Source organism: Mobula birostris, chromosome 25, assembly GCF_030028105.1.
Source record: "Mobula birostris isolate sMobBir1 chromosome 25, sMobBir1.hap1, whole genome shotgun sequence".
Lineage (NCBI taxonomy): Eukaryota > Metazoa > Chordata > Chondrichthyes > Myliobatiformes > Myliobatidae > Mobula > Mobula birostris.
The window spans coordinates 35876545-35898581 of record NC_092394.1 but is presented as its reverse complement, the minus strand read 5'-3'; the positions used below and the strand labels follow the sequence as shown (position 1 = coordinate 35898581).

The following is a 22037-nucleotide window of genomic DNA, read 5'->3' as shown; positions in this document are numbered from 1 at the left end:
CCGGTTGGCTTCTTTCTGTCCTGTACTTCTATATGGCTCTGTAATTGTAGGACAAGGTACACATACAGAAGGTCTGGCAGCAGCACCAAAAATATTGAACAAAACGTAGAATATTACGGCACAAGTAATGTATTGTTTTTTTTTTAAACTTGACTGCTTGCCTGCTTTCTAACCAGAAATCTTGCTAAGGATGTATTTGAACACTGTCATGCATGATTCTTACTATACAGAGCTCCATTCTTCAACAAAACTTCAAAATGTGAAATATGCCTATGTCACAGCAATTTGTAGATGAGAGTAGATGGAAATCTGCAATTCTGCTGAGCTGCTATATCAAGGAATTTTTATTTAATGAGCAGGATATTTTTCTGTAACGTGTGCGATAGTGAGCTATATTGAAGCATTTATGGAAGATAATAAACCCTCAAACAGTCTAACTTTATTTTCCACCTTAAATAGATACATTTCTAATGAGAGGCAATTCCAACATCTCAAGTTCTTCCAAAGTTGTCATTTAGTGCTGTCTCTAGAACGTACAGTAAAATGAGAATCAGAGCGCCAAGGAAATCCCAGGGAACATGCTCTATTGAAAGGCCTAGGGAAACTACTGTTGAACAATATTATAATTCAGCTCATCGGTCAAAGATGTTGATGCTGTTGTGCCAAATTTGCACTTAAAGGATATGCGTTTGCTGGTGCAGAAATATAAACAGGAAACACATAAGCCTGAGTAGTCAGCAGTGACCACAATATGTACCTGCTGAAAATCCATGTCTGCTGGTGCCTAAAAGGCTATTGCTAGCTCCCAGAAATAGCACCACTTGCATGTTACTTGAGAAGATACTAAGGACCTGTGCTGATCAAATGTCTGGAGTGTTCACTGAGCTCTTTAACCTCTCAGTTTAACAGTTTGAGGTACACACCTGCTTCAAGCAGGCTTCAATTATACCGGTGCCAAAGAAGAACATGGTGATCTGCCTCAATGACCATCATCTAGTAGCACATACATTCACAGTGATGAAGTGTTTTGAGAGAGGTTGGTGATGAAACGTAACTCCTGCCAGAGAAGCAACTTGAACCTACTGGAGCAACAGGTCCACTGCAATGCCATCTCATTGGCTCTTCACTCAAGCCTGGAACATCTGGACAGCAAAAATGGATACATAAGGAAGCTCTATCAACTAGAGCTCAGCATTTAATATCATCATCCCCTCAAAACTAATCAATAAGCTCCAATACATAAGCCATAATAGCTTCTTGTGCAGTTGGATCCTTGATTTCCTCACTTGCAGTCAGTTCGGATTGGCAACATCTCCTCCACGATTTCCATCAGCACAGGTGCATCACAAACCTGTGTGCTTAGACCCCTGCTCTATTTGCTTTACACTTACCACAGCTCCAATTCCATATTCAGGTTTGTTATGACACTACTGTCATGGGCCAAATCAAAGGTGATGAATCAGCATATAGGAGGGAGATTGAAAATCTGGCTGAGTAGTGCTATAACAGCAACCTATGTTATCAAGATTAGGATGCTGATTACTGACTTCAGAGCTCCATGATCTAGTCATTAAAGGATCAGAGGTGGAGTGATGTTATCATTTCAGAGGACCTGTCCTGGGCCCAGCACATATGAAATTACAAAGAAAGTATAGCAGCACCTCCACTTACTTAGAAGTCTCCGAAGATTTGGCATGATATCTAAAACTTTGACAAACTTCTGTAAGTGTGTAGTAGAGAGTATATTGACTGGCTTCTGGTATGAAAGCACCAATACTCTTAAATGGAAAATCTTACAAAAAGTAGTGGACACAGTCCAGTCCATCATGGGTAAAGTACTCCCCACTGTTGAGCACATCTACCTGAAATGCCGTTGTAGTAAAGCAGCATTCATCATCAGTGATCCCCACCATCCAGAGCATGCTCTTTTAACGTACACTCAACTTCAGTTGCCCCATCATTGAAATGTTCCCACAACCTATGGACTCACTTTCAAAGACTCCATCTCCTGTTTGTGATATTTATTGCTTATTTATTTATTACTATTAATTCTTTCTTTCTGTATTTGCAGAGTTTGTTCTCTTGCCCTGGCTGAACACCCAAGTTGGTGCAATCTTTCATTGATTCTGTATGGCAATTATTTTATGGATTTATTGAGTATGCCCACAAGAAAATGAATCTCAAGGTTATATATGTTGACATATATGTACATTGATAATAGATTTACTTTGAAGATACTGGACCTCCTCACCTAACAGCAGATTGAGACTACCAGGAGCACATGGACTGGAATAGTTCAAGAAGCCGGCTCATTCTGCCTTCTCATGGCAATTTAGGAGCAAGCAAGAAACGCTGGCTTTATGAACCCTTACTTCCCTTATAGACTGGGAACGGATTTTTTTTTTTATTTTACTTTAGTATTCATTATGGAGCAAGAATATAACTTGAATTCCAAGCATACAAAAAGATACCCAGATTGCAAATTCTTGCAAGTGAATGTTAGTATTTGCTCTAAATGGAATGTTTCTGTCCTTGATACCAAAGTGGTTAAAAGGGCTTGATTCTGCAAAATGTTACAACCTTATCTGATTGTTAATGTGCAGTCAAATCATGTTTCTGAGTTTAAAATTCCTCCCTGCTCTGCAGCTGAAAAAAAAACTCACTTGATTTTGAGGCTAATCTTCTCCTAGGCTAACTCACAATTTAACAACTCAGTCTTTCTGTGATTGATAGAATAGCACTGCCTAGATATCAGTGTGTTAATTCCCATCTGAGTTCGTGTGGAAAAAATGATATTCAGAAGGGAAGAAATAGATCTAAGTTGAGTATAAAATATATTTAACTTTCTTCCTTGTTTGGATCTGTTGGTCAATGGACAATGTGAAAAGTAAGGTCTGGTTGTTAACTACTTTAGTTGTTAAGGTTATGTTAAGCAGCAATTCATCTGTGCTGAAATTCATTGATGTAATACAGTTCATTAATGGCCCATATAGGCATCCCATATTTCTAACTGCATGCATTTACAAAAGTTACATATATGCTCATCCCTTCTTTAAAAAACACCCTTTTCTACTTCCCATAGTGGATTCTAAGTATTCAGAGATGCATGCTTTGCTTGTGTATATAGTACAAGGAAACTTACTCTACCAGTTCCCTGCATATAGCAAAACAATATCTGCTTTGTCATCTCACCATCCTGTGTGGGATACACTCAGAACACTGATGTATGGGTAGTGGAGTTAGAGTTGCAGCTAAAAGTCATAGCTGTCATTCCTGTGTGGGTGTGGCCAAAACCTTTATTTTCCCCTGAATACTGTAAGTGATGAAAAAATGAGCCAAAAATCAATCAATACAGTAAGGCAGGGCATATTTTTACAGCAAAAAATTCTCATGGATTGAGGGAGGGGTGTTGAAAAGATGTTTTTGTTTTTAGATTCTTAGTAAAGTTTTGTCCCAGATGATATGAAAGCTGTAATCCAACTCATCAGAATAATGCCAATAGTTAAGAAAAGATACTCCAAGGATGAAGAAGAAATTCAACTGGTATAAAAATTTGTTAAATGAATAAAATCTGAGGATTACAGGAGACTACTTGGCCCACTGGATTTGCAACAACCTTTCTGAAGAGCAGTCCCAAAATTTCTGCAATTCATTGTAACATTCAAAGCCCCTTCAAAGCTACTGGTTATTTATTACTCACTATTGTAAATAGTTCTTATTTGTTACTCTAAATTATATTAAGTAGAATTTTCTGGTCCTTTGCATGTTGCAACAAGTAATTCTGGCTTCATGAGACACTGAACTTTCAATCATGTTCTTAACAGTGAAGTATATGCAACTATGGAAAATTTGGATCCAGATTCCTATGATTATTTTTGTCCAAATTAGTTAATGTTGCTTGAGAAGATACCAAAGAGGTCTTGGTGGGAATAGAAGAGAAAAGTGGAGAGGAAAAAAAAACTACCAGGAGAAATCAATGTTCTTGTCATCATCTGGATGGAGGCTACCTAGGTGGAATATGAGGTGTTGCTCCTCCACCCTGAGTATAGTCTCAACATATTACAAAAAAAAGAGGCCACGGACCAACATGTCAAAACAGGAATAGAGATAGGAATACGAATTGAAATAGTTGGCCACTGGGAAATTCTGCTTTTGGTGGATGGAGTGGAGGGCTTGACAAAGTGGTCCCCCAATTTATGACAAGTCTCACCAATGTAGAAGAAGCACTGAATACAATAGACGACCCTGATAGATTCACAGGTGAAATGTTGCCTCGCTTGGAAAGACTGGAGCCCTGAATTTAAGTGAGGGAACAGGTGAATGGGGAGGTGTAGTTTGCAGGGTTATGAGCTAGCAGGGAGATCAATGGGGAGGGACAAATGGATAAGGGAATCAGGGAAGGGGCACTCCCTGAAAGTGAAGAGTGTTGGGAGGAGAGAGATAAAGATGTGTTTGATGTTAGGAACCTGTTGAAGACGGCAGAAGTTGCAGAGAATTATGTGTTGGATGCGGAAGCTCATGGGGTGTTAGGTGAGGACAGGAGAGCTCTATACTTGTTAAGGCAGCAGAAAGATTGTGAATGTCCACGAAGTGAAGGCGATGTGGGTGAGGGCAGCATCAATGTGAAAAAAGGAAATCTAGTTCTTTGAAGGAGGAGGACATCTCTGATATCCTGGAAAGGAAAGCCTTGTCTTGAGAATGGATGCAGAAGAGACAAAGCAACAGAGAAAAGGAATAGCATTTTTACACGAGACAGGGTGGGAAGAGGTATAGTCATGATAGTTGTGGAAGTTGGTAGGTTTATAAAAGATGTTGGTCAACAGTTTGTCTCCAGAGATGAAAACAGATTGGGAAAGGGAACAAAAGTGTCAGAAATGGACTAAGTGAATTTAAAAGCAGGGTGAAAGTTGGAGGCAAAGTTGATGAAATTGATGAGATCAGAATTGGTGCAAAAAGCAGCACCGATGCAGTTGCCATGTCAGACAGGAAGAGCTGGAGAGCATTACCAGGGAAGGCTTGGAGCACATTGTTTAACACAATGTTTAATCATTCACAGTCCAGGCTGGAAAAAGGATGTGAACCCTTGTTTTTAAATCACTGGTAGAACCTCTTTCAGCAGCAATAACCTCCACCAATTATTTCCTGTAGCCGCTGATCAGACTTGCATAATGGCATGGAGAAAGTTCAGACCATTCCTCCATACAAAACTGTTTCAGTTCATCAATATTTCTGGGATATCTTGCATGAAAAGCCCTCTTCAGGTCATGCTACAGCATCTCAAAGGGGTTAAGGTCTGGACACTGATTTGGCTATTCCAAAACACAGATTTTCTTCTTAAACTATTCTGTTGTTGATTTACTTTTGTGTTTCAGATCATTGTCTTGTTACATCATCCATCTTCTATTAAGCTTCAGGCAAAGGAATGCTATCCTGACATTCTTCTGTAAATGTTCTTTAAAATTTTGAATTCATAGTTCCCTCAGCAAAGCAACCCCAAACCATGACCCTCCTTCCACCATGTTTCACAGTTGGGATGAGGTTTTACTGTTAGTGTGCAGTGCCCTTTTTCTTCCAAACATAGCAGTGTGCATTTCTGCAAAAAAGTTCCAACTTTTGTCTCATCTGCTCGCAAAACATTGTCCCAGATGCGTTGTGGAACATCCAGGTGGTTTTTTGAAAACTTGAGATGTGCAGCAATGGTTTTTTTTTTTGGGGAGAGCAGTGGTTTCCTTCATGCTGTCCTTCCATGAACACCATTCTTGTTCAGTGATTTTCTTATAGTGGACACATAAACAGAGACTTTAGCAAGTTCTAGAGATTTCTGCAGGTCTTACACTATTACACCCCTGGGTTCTTTTTCACCTCTTTCACCATTGCACATTGTGCTTTTGGAGTGATCTTTGCAGGACGCTCACTCCTAGGGAGAGTAGCAACAGGACTGAATTTCCTTCATTTGTAGAATATTTCTCTTACTGTGGCTGATGCAACACTCAGGTCTTTAGAAATGCTTTTGTAGTTTTTTTCCAGCTTCAATCATATCCACAATTCTTCTAAGGTCCTCTGAAAATTGTTTTGATCAAAGCATGGCGGGAATAAACAGATCTTTCTTGAGAAGAGCAGGCTCTGTCAGTAACTTGACTGTTTTTTTTGTATAAGGTAGGGCACCTCGACAACCCACACCTCAAATCTCATCTCATTGATTGGAACATCAGACTCCAAATAGATCTTGTAGAAGGCATTACCCCAGAGGTACACTTACTTTTTTGAACCTGGATTATGATTGTTTAAATGGTGTACTCAGTATTGACCAGTAGTACAATTGATTGTGTGTTATTAGTTTTGGCAGATTGTGTTTATCTATTATTGTGACTTAGATGAAGATCAGACCACATTTGATGAGTAATTGCAGAAAACCAGATAATTGCAAAGGGTTCATAAACTTTTCCTTGCAACTATATATATAGCTAGGGTGCCTAAAACTTTTTCACAATACTGTAGTAAGTTTATGCATTGCACTGTATTGCTAGCACAAAATAAAAATTTCATGACATGTGAGTGATTATAAACCTGATTCTGATATAGGTCTCTATTGTGGACTGAGAGAGAAGGGGGCAGGAAGAGGGGATTCAAAGCTGGGAAAAGGGGAAGGGAGAGGGTTTGAGCAGGAAGCACCAGAAATGGATTCTGTAATGATCAATAAACGAATGCAATTGCCTGGTGTCTAAGGCTGTGTGTGTCTGTACTTGCGCCACCCCGTCCCAGCACTCCTTTGCCACCTCCCCTATACCCCTCCCGCAGCACTCTACCCTTGCCATTCCCAATATCCTCTGCTCCCGCCAAATGTACCCACTTCACTCTCCACTTAATGTTGACATATACAATACTGTGCAAAAGTCTTAGGTAACTTAGCTTTATATACCTAAAAATTTTCTACAGTACTTGTACACTAATCCCATTTTATTCTTCCCACATTTCCTTCAACACTACCTCCCCACTCCCACACGCCACTGTAATTTACTGTGGTCAACTACCCTAGCAAGCTGCCCATCTTTTGGACATAGGATGAAGCCATTGTGGGAAAACAGATGATCAGAAAGAATATGCAAACCTCTCACAGACATTTCCAGGAATCAGCACTGAATTCAGGATGATGGAGCTAAGAGGCAGTAAGCTGTATCAGCTGCACCAGTGTACTAATCTAATTTGTCATCATTTGCGTATATTACAAAATGTGCAGCCAATCTAAACAGAAATATCATAAATCAAGTTTATTACAGTCTTAAGAGTGTATTGGCTGTTGTAGCCTGACTGTTGAACAATGACCTCAAAACTCACTCCTTTCATTAATTAGATTTACCTAATTATTGTAAATCCCAAAAACTATACATAATGGTGCCATTTAAAAAATAAGCACACGACAAAACCAGTTTAAAAAAATGACATCGTAAGCTTAAATTTTGTTCAGTGATTTAACATGCACCACCTACAGCAGTAGAAAGCAACCCAACAATAATCTACTATAACATTTTATGTTGAATTTGCATCAGATAAACAGCAAGTGTACTATTCTTTCTTCACAAAAACTAATTTTGATTTAAAAAGTAATTTCCTAACTAACAGTTTTAAAAATTGTAATGTTCTGAGATTTTACTGAATGGGGATCAATGTTTTGGGGTGGGAACTTCACTTTTTTTTTCCCAAGAATCAGGCATAATTTGTCCATATTGCACAATGGAACACAAGATTGAATTAATACCTTAAATTTACACTTTTCAAAAACTATTCCACTAAGTAAAATAAGTGGAACAGATGAGATTTAAAAAAAACACATTAATGAAACTGTCCAAAGGTAAAGGAGTGAAGCAAAACTGAAATAAGACAATAAAATATATGGTAAGCATTCAAGATATTAAACACCTAACAGTGTAATTTTAGTGCTTTGGAAATAAAATATTACCGGTGGTAACGGAGTTAGCTTCAGAAATATTTCTGTAAATTTGATAAAAGGTCCAGAAGTTAAAATACGCTTTTGAATCTTGACAAGCTCATTTTTCCCTCATATGTTAAGACAAAACACAATTAACTTTCTTGCAAGATGTTCCTAGTTGAGTTCTACTGAAGTGGTGAAATCTTCAGTGGGATCATAATCCTGGAATCCATCCGCTGAATGAGTGGCACTGTGGAGAGGAAACAATGTATAATTCATGCATACATTTAAAATACACACTTTACTTGATAGCAAAAATTGATGGATCAAAATGTAAATACTGCAATCTGCCAGTTCTTTATAAATATTTAATTTTAAATCATTTGTATTTGTATTCAGTAAGCAAACATTTAACAGAAAATGCAAATATTCTCCTCAAAAAATCAACTGGATAATTCCAGACAAAATCTATACCAGCACTGCACCTGAACAATTTCATTCAGCAATTTTATTGTTCACACAACTATGCTTCATATAGGTTTTGTGAATATATGTATATAGAAAAAATATTTATTCATACAAATATGTTATAAGGTAGTGTTGTATCAGAAAAGAAAGTCAAAAACAATGATAAAGAATCTAGTGCTTTCCCAGCATAAGAGACGAATAAACTCTTCTCAGGCTTCCAGCCAGGTAACAAATATCAATTTTATCCGATATTTCAATGACAAACTCTGCCACCTTCATTAAAGTTGATGCCTGGGCATGTCTAGTCTGGTGGTATTTATACCCCCATCCTCTGTCCCTCCTGATTGGTTAATCCTCATCCAATTAGGTTTCCACTCTCCCATCCTGTTTACAATTGAAATCCAGCTCTTACTTAGAGCAAGACCTTCATCTTTGTTAATATTCTTTTCCTCTAGTTTTATTTCAATGGCTTCCTTCACCAGGCAGTCCCAAAAGCCATTGGCACGGCACAGTAGTTTTGTGCCGTTGAAGTCAATCCTATAGCCATTGCGAATGCGATGTTCCACTACCGCAGATTTCTCCGCATAACCCAAACATTGCTACCTCCTGTTTTCCCTACATTTCCATAGTTTCCAGAAGGATCGTCAGGATCCTGAAGAAATACTGGATTAATACCATTCACAAACTCTAAGGAAGCTCAAATCACAGCTTATGTGGGTCAAAGATGATCTGGGACGCAGGACAACTGGTGTTTACAAGATTCCCTGTGTATGCACAACAGCATACATCAGCCAGATGGGATGCACGGTAGAAACCAACATCAAGGAGCACAGGAGGTGTCTCCCATTCTCCTGCCTTCTCACCGTAACCTTTGACACCCTGAATAATCAAGAACCCATCAACCTCCGCTTTAAATATGCTCAATAACTTTGTCTTCAGCCTTCTGTGGCAATGAATTCCACAGATTCACCACTCTCTGGCTAAAAAAGTTCCATCTCATCTCTGTTCTAGATGGATGTCCCACTAATCTGAGGCTATGCCCTGTAGTCCTAAACTCAGACACATCCACTCCATCTAGGTCTTTTTAAAGATGGTCAGTTACACTGAAATGGAATTCTGCTGCAAACTGAATGCCAGCCACAAAAGATGCCCGGCATTGTCACATTTAATTTTTGGGTGCTGAGTACTGAGAATTGCTGGATGACACTGATTTGGTTCTACAGGTGAAATACTGAAAAGTGAAAAGGTATTTTCCACATCTGAATGCTAATAAACTAAAAAAATCAGTTATATTTTCTTCTTTCTGATACAGGGTATAAAAGCTCATTCTACCATGCTTGGAAATTGAAGACTAAATATTATAGATCTATGTAGCTTTACTTCAACCGTTTCAGAACACTAATTTTAGACTAAAAATACCTGTGTAGTATACACATTCATCCCAGCCAGGTTTCTGCCATGCTGAATTTCGTGTTTCATCTCTTGACTGCAAATCTTTGTAAGCTTTAAAAAGCACGAAGTACAAGAAATAAAGTTAGGTTTATATTACTTATATTTAATATAACTAAGCCATTAAAACCAAATGTTAAAAATCAACTATCATCTACTCTTTAAGTTGTCAATTATAGTTGGTCATCCCTTCAGATCAATATTTTTAAAACAGATCTCTTAGTAAATTGACAATTTCACCTGCCACCACAGGTACATGTATATGAAAGGCTGAGAGAGATACGGGCCAAACGTGAGCAAATGAGTCTTGCTTAGATCGGCCACATTGTCAGCATGGACAGATTGAGCTGAAGGCCTATCCACAACATAAGTGAAATACTTCTATTACATAACATGATATACAATGGTTGATGACATTTTTGTCAATATTTTTTGTAAATTAAGCTTGCTGAACACATCACTAGTCCAGTAACCTGGATAGCTTCACAAGCATGAAAATAGAATCCTTTGTCAGATGGATTACTTCAGAACACAAGTGTGATGATGAAATTACAATCAAAAGTTGCCATTTTGTCCTCCAGATTTGTAAAACAACTTCCCTCTCCCTGACCGCCCTTATAAACTGCATTTGTGAAGACTCTAACTTTATGTTTGCTGTCCTTTCACAATTGGGCATTTGCCATAGGTGAAACCACATAAATTTGTAGAGAAAAGTGCATAGCAGAATTCCTGAATATAACTAACATAAGGCCATTAAATGCAGCATGCATTTTCTTCTTTCTGATACAGTACAATGCATGCACTGTGGCATAATTGTTAATTGTGGTTGATTATTTTCCATCTCAACCAAGAAACAATGAAGCAAACTGTAATTGCATGCACACAAACGTCTGACTGAGAACAATAAGGCTGGCATTGATCGGACTTTCCTGCTCTACATGGCTCAGCTTCTTAATGTATTAAGTAACTTTCTTTCCCATCTCTGCAACTTTTTCTGCATAATCACAGACTCTGTCTTTGCTGACGTAGTGTGTAGTTGGCTGGCAATTCTCATTTAAGAATTGAGTATCTGAGGTTCTTAATGTCTCAATTGACTGCTGGATGCTCAAGGACAAAACCATGATTGCATTCTACTCAAAAGTAAGCCTAACTGGGTCTTTACATTCAAGTGACAGCACAGCTTGCTAACTTAGCATTAGTGAGCTTTGGACAGAATCACGGTGATGAAACATATCAATTCCTGCAACTTGGAGATGCTCCAATTTGCCTACTGTCAACAGAAAGTGCCATTTCATTGGCTCTTCGCTCAATCCCGGAACATCTGGACAGTGACAATACATACATCAGGATTCTCTTCATTGACTACAGTTCAGCATTCAATACTATCATCACCTCACAACTAACCAATAACCCTCCCCACCAAGACGTAGACCTCAAATAATTTCCTCACTTGCAGACTCCAGTCAGTTCAGATTGGCAACAACATCTCTTCCACAATCTCCATCACCACAGGTACATCACAAAGCTGTGTGCTTAGCCCTCTACTCTACTTGCCTTACACTTATGGTCTGTGAGGCTAAGCACACCTTTAATACCATATTTAAGTTTTTTGATGACACCACTGTCATTGGCGTATCAAAGGTGATGACGAATCAGCATATAGGAGGGAGATTGAAAATCTGTCTGAATGGTGCCACAGCAACAACCTTTCACTCAATGTCAGCAAGACCAAGGAGCTGAATATTGATTACTGGAGGAGGAAACCAGAGCTCCATGAGCTAGTTCTCATCAGGGGGTCAGAGCTGGAGAGAGACACATTAAATTACTTGGCATTACTTCAGATGTGCAGTGGATAATATACTGACTGGTTGCATCACAGCCTGTCATGGAAACACCAATTCCCTTGAACGGAAAAGCCTACAAAAGTAGTAAATACAACCCAGTCCATCACGGGTAAAACCCTCCCCACCATTGAGCACATCTATGAGGAGCGCTAACGCAGGAAAGCAGCATCCGTCAAGGACCTCCACCATCCAAGCCATATTCTCTTCTCACTGCTGCCAGCAGGGAGGAGGTAAAGGAGCCTTAGGACCCAAGATCCACAGCACCAGTTTCAAGAACAGTTATTATCCCTCCACCATAAGGCTCTTGAACCAGAGGGCATAACTTCACTCACCCCAACACTGAATTGTTCCCACAACCTATGGGCTCACTTTCAAGGACTCTTCATCTCAAGTTCTCGATATTTACTGCTTATTTATTTATGATTACTTTATGATTTTTTCTGTTTTGTATTTGCATAGTTGTCTTTTGCACACTGGTTGCTTGTCTCATTGTGTGTAGTTTTCATTGATTCTATTGTATTTCTTTGTATTGACTGGGAATGCCTGCAAGAAAATGAATCTCAGGGTTGAATATGGCGACATAAATGTACTTAGGTAACAAATTTACTTAGAACTTGAATCAGTGCTTGTCTATCCAAATATTTATATATCCAGTCCCTAAGAATAACTTACCCACTATTGATGGCAGGCTCACCAGCCTATAATTTTCTGGCTTATTCTTAGAGCCTTTCTAAAACAATGGAACAACATTAGCTATCCTCCAATCCTCTGGCACTTCAACCATGGCTAAGGACATTTTAAATATTTCTGCTAGGGCTCCTGCAATTTCTGCACTAGCCTCTACAGGGTCCAAGGCAACAAATTATCAGGCCCTGAGGATTTATCCACCGTAATTTTCCTCAAGACAGTATACACCTATTGGGGTAAATACATATTGATACCAACGACATAGGCAGGAAAAGGGAGGAGGTCCTGAAAGCAGACTACAGGGAATTAGGAAGGAAAGGACCACAAAGATAGTCATCTCGGGATAACTGTCTGTGCCACGTGACAGTGAGTATAGGAACAGAGTGAGGTGGAGGATAAATGCATGGCTGAGGGATTGGAGCAGGGGGCAGTGATTCAGATTTCTGGATCATTGGGACCTCTTTTGGGGTAAAAGTGACCTGTACAAAAAGGACGGGTTGCACTTGAATCCCAGGGGGACCAATATCCTGGTGGGGAGGTTTGCTAAGGCTACTGGGGAAGAGTTTAAACGAGAATTGCTGGGGGTGGGAACCGAACTGAAGAGACGGAGGAAGAGGTGTTAGCTCACAAATAGAGAAAGCTTGGAGACAGTGCGAGAGAGAGGATAGGCAGATGATAGAGAAGGAATGCGCTCAGATCGATAGTTTGAGATGTGTCTATTTTAATGCGAGGAGTACTATGAACAAAACTGAGCTTAGAGCATGGATCAGTATTTGGAGCTATGATGTAGTGGCCATTACAGAAACTTGGTTGGCTCAGGGGCAGGAATGGTTACTTCAAGTGCCAGGCTTTAGATGTTTCAGAAAGGACAGGAAAGGAGGCAAAAGAGGTGGGGGTGTGGCACTGTTGATCAAGAGAATAGGAAACAGAACCAAGTGAGCTTGAAGGAAGCTTGGAACCCCTGGCACACCATGTGCTGATGCCCAAACTTTGTTTAACATAAAAGGCCCCAGCGAATGAAAGGGAATGCAGTAATCAGCACCCAGCTTGTTAGAATTAGAATCATATTACTGCCAGTATGTAAAACATACCAGAATTGATTGTGCTTCAGTTCCAAACATAAAACACAGGACAATATCATACCAGACAATACAAAAGGAACCAACAACTTACAAGACAATAGTGCAAACAGCCAAAAGCAATCAACAATTAGCAGAACGGTCACATGCACAATATCAATAATCAAATAAATGTGAACATATGAAGAGACTCAATAATTATCAACAGAACAAGGAGAGCAGGAAAGACCATTTAACAGATGTTGTGCAGGGACAGTTAGGGTATTAAACCTGAGTGAGTTTTGTTGAGAAGCTGGTTAGATACAGGAAAGATGACATGTGGTCCTGGTGGTGATGCACTTGTAGCATCTCCCTGATGGCAATTTAGTGAATAGGTGACTGCTAGGGTGGATGCTGTCAGTAGTAATTTCTTCAGCTCTTTTCTTAGCTCTGGCGATGAACAGGTGCCAAATACATCTTGATTTCTGAATAGTCAGAGGATTATCACTTGCATATTCTACATTATCATTGCTGCTTAGCACCTCTATCCTTTTTCTACGAATGCTCTATCTGAAAACTTCATTAACGATACAGTAAATAAAATTAATGCATTGCTCTCTAGTTATCTTGCACAATTATTTATTTCATTCAACTGCAACCAAGCTGAAAACCACCTATATTTTTAATTCACATGGTAGGCAATAACAGCAATAGTGCTTTATTTATTGATTTATTTTAAACTTAGGAGCAATTAATTGAATCAATAAAACTATTAGCAGTAAGTGGGTTAGAGACAAAAATAGTAAAGAACTTATGTGTTACAAATAAACAGCAAAGACTCTGGCAAAGATTACTTATGCCAGCATTGTTTAGCTGCACAACTTAAATGACTTCGCTTCTGATACATCACATGTATCTAAAGCCTAATGTAAATAAATGACAGCATTTATTTTGTTTGCTGTGCTCTTGATCCAATAAAAACAATAGGAAAATTCACAATTTCAGGAGTATGTTTGCTATCCCAGTCAATAATTTCAGTAAATTTTAGTAGGTAACTCTCAAGCTGTAATCACTCATCAGTAATAAGCAAAACCTTTTCTTCTTCTTGAAATTAACATTCTTTTTATTTATTTTTCACATGTACATTGAAATGCATCATTCACGTTAAAAATCAACACAACCTAAGAACATGTTGGGAGCAGCCCTGAAGTGTTGCCACACAGTCCAACACCAACATCATCACAGAACTGCAACAAAACAATAGCAAACTAAACCCTGTTGCTCTCTCTCTCCCCCACGCACGCATACAGTCCTCCAACCCCAGGACAGGCTGTCTCCAGGACTCAAGCAGACTCACAGACATTGAGCCTTCAACTTCCCTAACGGAGTCAGACTCACAGACCCAGGGCTTTGGCCATTGGGTCTTGATTTCCGGTCTTCCAAACTTCCAATCAACCTTCAAGCTTCAGTCTTTGATAACAATCCCAGGACTTGCTGGTGACAATCAATGAGGAACCTGAGATCCAGACTCTCTGATAACTAGGACCCTAAACACTAGGCCTTGAATTCCATTCTCAACGACTTGCATACATAGGGGTCAATAGCCCTTCCTACTACTGTCCGCATAAAATTCTGATCCTAGAAGCTGATGACGATTTACTGATTTGGGGGGTTGGGTGGCGGGACCAGCCTTCTCTGGTCTTCCAGCCTGACACCCATCCACAGATGTCCTTCATCACATATCACTGGCCTTCAAATGCAGAGCGATGGCCTAGACTCTGGCCAGACCTTTAACTCTCCCACATCCCTTTCCCTAAAACCTAGTCTGACCACTAACTCTCCTCTCTGTCCCTAAAACCATCCCTACAAACCTAAAAAGCCACAAAACCTGAGCCACAACCTTGACGGAGACTGCAACTCAGTGCTACCTTGACCAGAAATCCTCACAGTTCAAACAAATTCAATAATCATTAGAAGCCATAACTAGTCAGAAAAATTATAAAGAAACCTGAATGCAGTAACTAACTGATCTTATTTACCCCATAGGTGATGCACTGTATAAAGTTCACCAATCTGCGAGAAGAAGCCACCAACTGCTTCATTGTTCTCCTGTCGAAATCGAATGGCACGAGCCCTATGAAAAATTAAATGAATCATAAACTTATTATTCATCATTATAGATAATTGAGATTTGAAGCAGTTATATTATAAATGTGAATGATTGTTTCAATTTTGTTGAAAAAGACCTCTGAAAGTTGAACTTTGATTCACAAAATAACGATTAATAACTCAATTTTCCTAAAATTTTAATGTTGGAAACTGATAACACAAGATTTCAACTTATTTAACATGCAGTCATAATTATTTAGCTTTGCATAAATTAAAGTTTGATTCCTTTACACTAATAACACTTTACACAAACACTTACAGTATTTTAAATTCTGAATGAAGAGTAGTTGAAAAACTCAATGATTTTTCATTCAACCAAAATCCTCAAACATTAAAGCAGCTGCAACATTAAATTTTTAAACAGTTAAAACAGGATTTTCAACTTTGTGGCATACTTCAGATAGATCCATATATTAACAGTCTGGTCATGTAAAATGGCAACTACATGTAAGCTAAAATGTAAAAACACCAAGCTTTGAATAGAGCTAATCTAATGGTGGACTGTATCGTCAGCCATTAGATCAGAGCTCTACAGACTTGCCAATTCCAGGCAGAATAAAAAAGTTTCCATAAACATCTCCATCCACAAATATGGCAGAGCTTTGCATGCGTAATTGCATTCAGAGAATGCAATTAAAGAGATCGGTCCTCGGACAACTTGATTCACTCCACTTAAAGAAACTGCTGAGTGCACTGCATTCATTAAAAAGCTTCAGCTTAACTGAATACTGAAGACTAATCTAGAATTAGTCATATCTCTAGCCAAATTGTTCTAGTGACAGCTGAGTCTTCTACAAACGTTTGTATTTGGAAAAATAGATTTCCCAAGTATACCAAATTCACAACAAACAGGAGAAATTTAATCTGCCAATTGCCATTCCCTTAACCTACACTCATTTGTCAAAGTGATGAAAGGAATGGTTGCTCATTCTATCAAGTAGCATTCACCTAACAATAACACACTAAGCTCCAGGACCATTCAGATTTTGACCACTTTACAGCCTTAGTTCAAATATGGACAAAAGGCCGGATGTGAAAAGGTTAAGTGAAAGTGGCTAGCTTTGATATCATAAAATTATTAAACAGTATAATACAAGAAAGATTCGGTAAAATTAAAGTAATTGGGATTGAGGATAAACTATTCACTTGCTTGTCATTAATATCATAAAGAAAGATGGCTTCTGTAATACTGGAAGCCAATAAATTAACCTTCAGGGTTATATCAGGATTCCTCAGGGTTGTGCCATAGCCCCAAACAATATTAGTAGCCATTTTAATAAACCATTCATCCTAATGTTACGTGGGCTTGATTTCTATCTTTAGCCTTATTTGCACTTCCTTTAAAGAATGAAATAAGACCGAGTCAACATCCAGGCATGGGATGGTAAGTGACAAGTGATATTAAATTACACAAGCTTCAATCTAAAAGGAATGCTCAAGTACCTTCTACACTTGAACAATAGGCAAGGAAACTATTTGAGATAATTGGAAATACACAAAAAATCCACATCCCATAAATGATGCAAACATTAAATTAAATAAGACTAATAATTAGGATTTATTTTTATTAGAATATGTACATGTTGGTGCTTCTTAATAACAGTGAAGGAATTTACATTTAACTTTCTACCTTTTGTTTAAAGAGTTTAAAACAATTATGCTTCTACTTACTTAAACCGCATCTTGCTCATCCTACCAAAGTACTTTATTTCAGTTCTCTGCTTTAAATTTCAATTATGTTTACCCAACTCACTAGTTTACTTATGTCTTCTTGTATTCTGTTATTAATTTCATTGTAACAGAATCTGACTTTCATTTATTAACCAATATTTCTCCAATGCTGGTCAATAATCAAAAGAAAATTAAATTACTTAGAATTTTACTCAAGGATCTGATGGTTGCTGGAAAGACAGAGGTAGGTCATGTGATGAAGGTGACAGTCACAGTATTTTACATAAAGATTGCCAGTACAGTAGATTTCAGTTAATTGGGCCATCGGTTAATCAGGGCAACCACTTATTTGGTAAAACTCTTGAAGAACATGAACAAATTGAGAAAATCGCCAGGATTCCCTTAATTTATTTGGGACATTATGCCACTTACTTGGGGCAGGAGACTGTTGCCAAAAACAATTTCTAATTAGCATCAGTCGAGTGGCCATTAGACACTAACTACACCGTGCTTACAGCAGGCAGTTTTAAAATAATGTCACTTATGTGTTTGTGTTCAAAAAGCAATGATTTGTCATTAATAATTGAATAAAGAGCAAGACAATTCAGAACTGTTTTATTCACTAAGGTTTCAAGCTTGAAGGTGCCAGAAACAGCCGGGAGTGAAAATGAAACAAGTTCACAACTTCTACAAGTTAAGAACCATGAAGAATTTGAAGGTATCAAAAATCATCTTGAATGTTACAATGAAAATGAAGATTTGGAGGATGCAATCTTTGAAAACACTGCTTGAAGGCAATCCACTATCTGCACTAGGTGTCTGCACTGATTTTGTTCGTTTACAGCCAATCAAAAGAACATGTCAGAATACACTGAATGAATTCCTCCATCCATAACTACAAGGAACTAATAACAGTTTTATAGTACTGTAGTAGTTTTGGTTGTATTCTAATTTATTCTGTATTTCATTTAAATACATACATACATAAATAAATAAATGGCAGTTTATCTTTTTTTTAAAAAATACCTTTTTAACTATTTCCATGAAACTGGCTAACTGGGTCAGCCAGTTAATTGGGCCAAAATGTTCTGGTCCCAATGCGTCCCAATTAACCTGGCTCCACTGTATTTGACACAATGAAGATTGGCAATATATTTCCATCAGGATGGAGTGGGGCTTGAAGGGGAACTGGCAGGTGGCATTTCTGGGCCCTTGTTGTCCTTGTCTTCTAGATAAGATTGTGGTTTTAGAAGGAGCTGACATAGAAACAGTTTTACATCACTGATTATACTCCCACTTGATATTTTGAAAAGTGTGCAACATCTCAAATGATCAAATCCTACAGAACCACCACCAAAGCAAGAGAGAATATTGTTGAAGACAACTGATCAAGTGGATAGATAGATACTTTATTGATCCCAGTGTCACAGTAGCATTACAAGTGCACAGATATATAAATATTAGAGAAGAAAGAATGAATTTTTAAAAAGTTCCCTCAAACAGTCTAACAGGAGGCGGGGGGGGGGGGGGGGGGGGGAGGTCATCACTTTCCCTGCTATAGATTGACTCATTATAGATCCTAATGGCCACAGGTATGAATGACATCATATAGCACTCTTTAGAAAAAGTGCAGTTGTCTTGGTCTATTACTAAAAGTGCTCCTCTGTTCAGCCAAGTTGTCATGCAGAGGGTGTGAAACACTGTCCAGAATTGCCAGGACTTTCCGTAGGGTCCTTTGTTCTACCACGGCCTCTGGTGCGTCCAGTTTGACTCCTATAACAGAGCCAGCCTTTCTAATCAGTTTATTGAGCTTGTCGGCATCGCCTACATTGATGCCATTGCCCCAGCATACCACTGCATAGAAGATTGTACAGGCAACAACAGACTGGTAGAACATGTGAAAGAGAGGCCTGCATACTTCAAAGGACCTCAGTGTCCTCAGGAAGTAGAGGCAACTCTGGCCCTTCTTCTACACAGCCTCTGTGTTCGTGCTTCACTTAAGTCTATCATCCAGGTGCACCCCCGGGTACTTGTAGGTCCTCACCACATCCACGTCTTCACCGTCAATAGTAACAGGGAGCAGTGCAGGCTGAGTCTTCCTAAAGTCCATCTCCATCTCCTTTGTCTTACCGATGTTGAGCTGCAGATGATTCAGCTTGCACCATTTGACAAAGTCCTCCATCAGGGTCCTGCACTCATCCTCCCGTCCTCCCTTTATACACCAAACTATTGCCGAGTCAGCGAGAGTTTCTGCAAATCATAAAAGGAAGCAATGCTGCAAAGCCCATTTGGCCCATAGCATCCATCTTGGTGAAACAGAAGTAAAGATACCGCAACAGATTTCGAAGGAGAGCAGGTCTCTTTTCAACAGAAAAAATATACTAGCTTTCTTTAATGGGGTTATGCACTAAAAGATAAGCTTTCCTGCTGTATTACTAATATTCTTCTATGAACACATAATTCCATTATTATTCTGTAAAAAAAAATTCAAACTATAACTTACATTGTGATTTTGCTACATTAGGATAGAGCATTTAAAATTTTGTTTTATGCTGCATCCTCAAACACATTTTGGCATACATTAATTCTAACAGTGACACAATAATTATTCTAAATGATTAGAGAAACAAAACAAAGCTTTTTTTTGCAGTAAAGATTAAATCTATTAGCAGTTATTCATTGTGTAATTCAACTAAAATTGAAACAATGAATATAAAACTATCATAAATTCCTTGCAGCCCAGCTAAACATATAATGGGGGCGGGGGGGAGAATAGACTATGAAAGTAATGGAGAAGACTAGAGAGTAATTCTAATGGTGGAAGAAAGATAAACTCAAAAACTTTAGGTTTAAGTACTATTGTGAACCACTCTATTTATTTATTTATTGGGATACAGTGTGGAGTAGGCCCTTCCAGCCCTTTGACCCACACACGCCCAGCAATTCCCCCAATTTTTTAATGCTAGCTTTCCCCTCCCCTCTAATCACAGAACAATTTACAATGATCAATTAACCTCCCAACTGGTACATCTTTGGACGTGGGATGAAACCGGAGCACCCAGAGGAAACCCACATGATCACAGGGAGAACATATAAACTCCTTACAGGTAGCAGCAACACGAATTGAACTCAGGTGGCCTGTACTGTTAAGCATTGTGCTATCGTGCCACCCCAATGTAAAATTACCTGTTGTAATACCTGTATGGGGTGGTTCTATCAGTTTATTTTTCAACATTTGACATTCTGAAAATTTTTGCCATGCAAGTTTCTGAAAGTGCAGGCAAATATATCAACTGGTCAAAGAAAACTAAATAACGAAATAAATAGTTTAACTAATTTTGAACGTTTTGAACTGATGAGCCTTTGAATAAGCAACAGAGGCAATAAGGAAAATCTAATGACATAGAAAGAAATTATGTTGGGTGTGAGGAGGAATTTGGGAAGCAGGAGAGAGACAGAGAGAAACAAAGTGGGAGTACAGAAAAGAATTAACTGGAAGCAATGTGGAAAATGGCAGAAGGAACAAAGTTTTTGAAGTGAAACTAGAACCCTAACTTGTCACAAGTGATCATTTGTTTTGTTGATCACTTAATAGCTGTGTTTGGGAAACTATGTAATTGTTAACTTAGTAAAAGCATGAAAGACTAATACATCATACTGTGGGTATATCCATTATTACATCTCAAAGTATTTTAACTTTTCTACTTACTCATTCAGAACCAATTCATTTAGGGCAGCGTTTTATCAAGAACAAATTTATTTATCTGCTGAAATGAAACTGTAGTTCAATTATGCTCATTCTGAGCTAGAAAGGTTGAAGTGGCATTGTACAAATATATACATGTTCTTTAATAGAATGCTTAAATATCACCCTAACTTTCCTCACTGAGTTTAATTGCACAATAAATAGAAACATAATTGCCTGAAATTTGTAGCTTATTTGAGCCTGTCAGTACTAGTAGTCTAATGGCAAAACATTGTAATTAATGATTTCTTCCTCTTCACGTGCTCCTGATGATTTAAAAATGGCTTACACAAATCTGCCATCACTTATCCAGCTATTACCGCTATACTCTCATAAACTTGGAAATTGAGAAAACTAGAAAATAGATTCTTGATAATTGCTGCTAAATTATAACCTTTTGAGCTCTTAACAATTAAAAGAGTCTTTAATTGCACTTGTATACATCTATAGTGTTAAATAATTCTTTTGGTCATTTCAAAATAAGCTTTGAATTTCAGTGAATGAGACACCTAATAAATGTTTTGCCCAACAGATGCTGACTCAAACTCACAACTACCACTTAAATAACGCCTTTAACTAACCAAGACCTCCAAGATTTGTACAAAGAAATAGGAGGCAGAATACAAGAATAGAAAATCAGAACATCACTAGATATAGCTCAGAAAATTTGCAGCAGGGAAGGAAACCAAGCAGCCCATGAAACCCGTATGGTGCTATAAATGTTTTCTAATCAAGTATGCATATACAGTATTTCTCTACCAGAAGTTATTAATTCAACCAAGGCAGCCAGTAGATAAGACAGGATCAATTAATATGGAGGGAGATGGAAGTCAGCAGTTTCCAAAGTGGGATTCTTAAAACATTCTCTCATTTATCATGCAAGAAAGACTACTATTTACAATGTGGTGGTTAATGAGATTGCATTAAACATGTAATTAGAAAGGGCAACCCTTTGGCAATAAACAATTGAGGTTTTGAGGAGTAAATTTATTGTAATAGATTGATACTATTTCAGTTAA

The 22037-nt window shown here is 38.3% G+C and overlaps 1 protein-coding gene across 1 annotated transcript in view; it reads right to left on the bottom strand.

The window, feature by feature from the left end:
* Nucleotides 1–7253: 7253 nt before the first annotated feature.
* LOC140187506 (protein NipSnap homolog 2-like) overlaps nt 7254–22037 on the bottom strand; it is a 38364-nt gene continuing 23580 nt past the window's right edge. The window contains exons 8-10 of the mRNA XM_072242850.1: nt 15473–15567; nt 9815–9898; nt 7254–8177 (exon numbers count right to left, since the gene is read on the bottom strand). Coding sequence (XP_072098951.1) covers nt 8113–8177; nt 9815–9898; nt 15473–15567 — 244 coding nt within the window. The 3' untranslated portion in view covers nt 7254–8112. The remainder of the gene's footprint in view (nt 8178–9814; nt 9899–15472; nt 15568–22037) is intronic.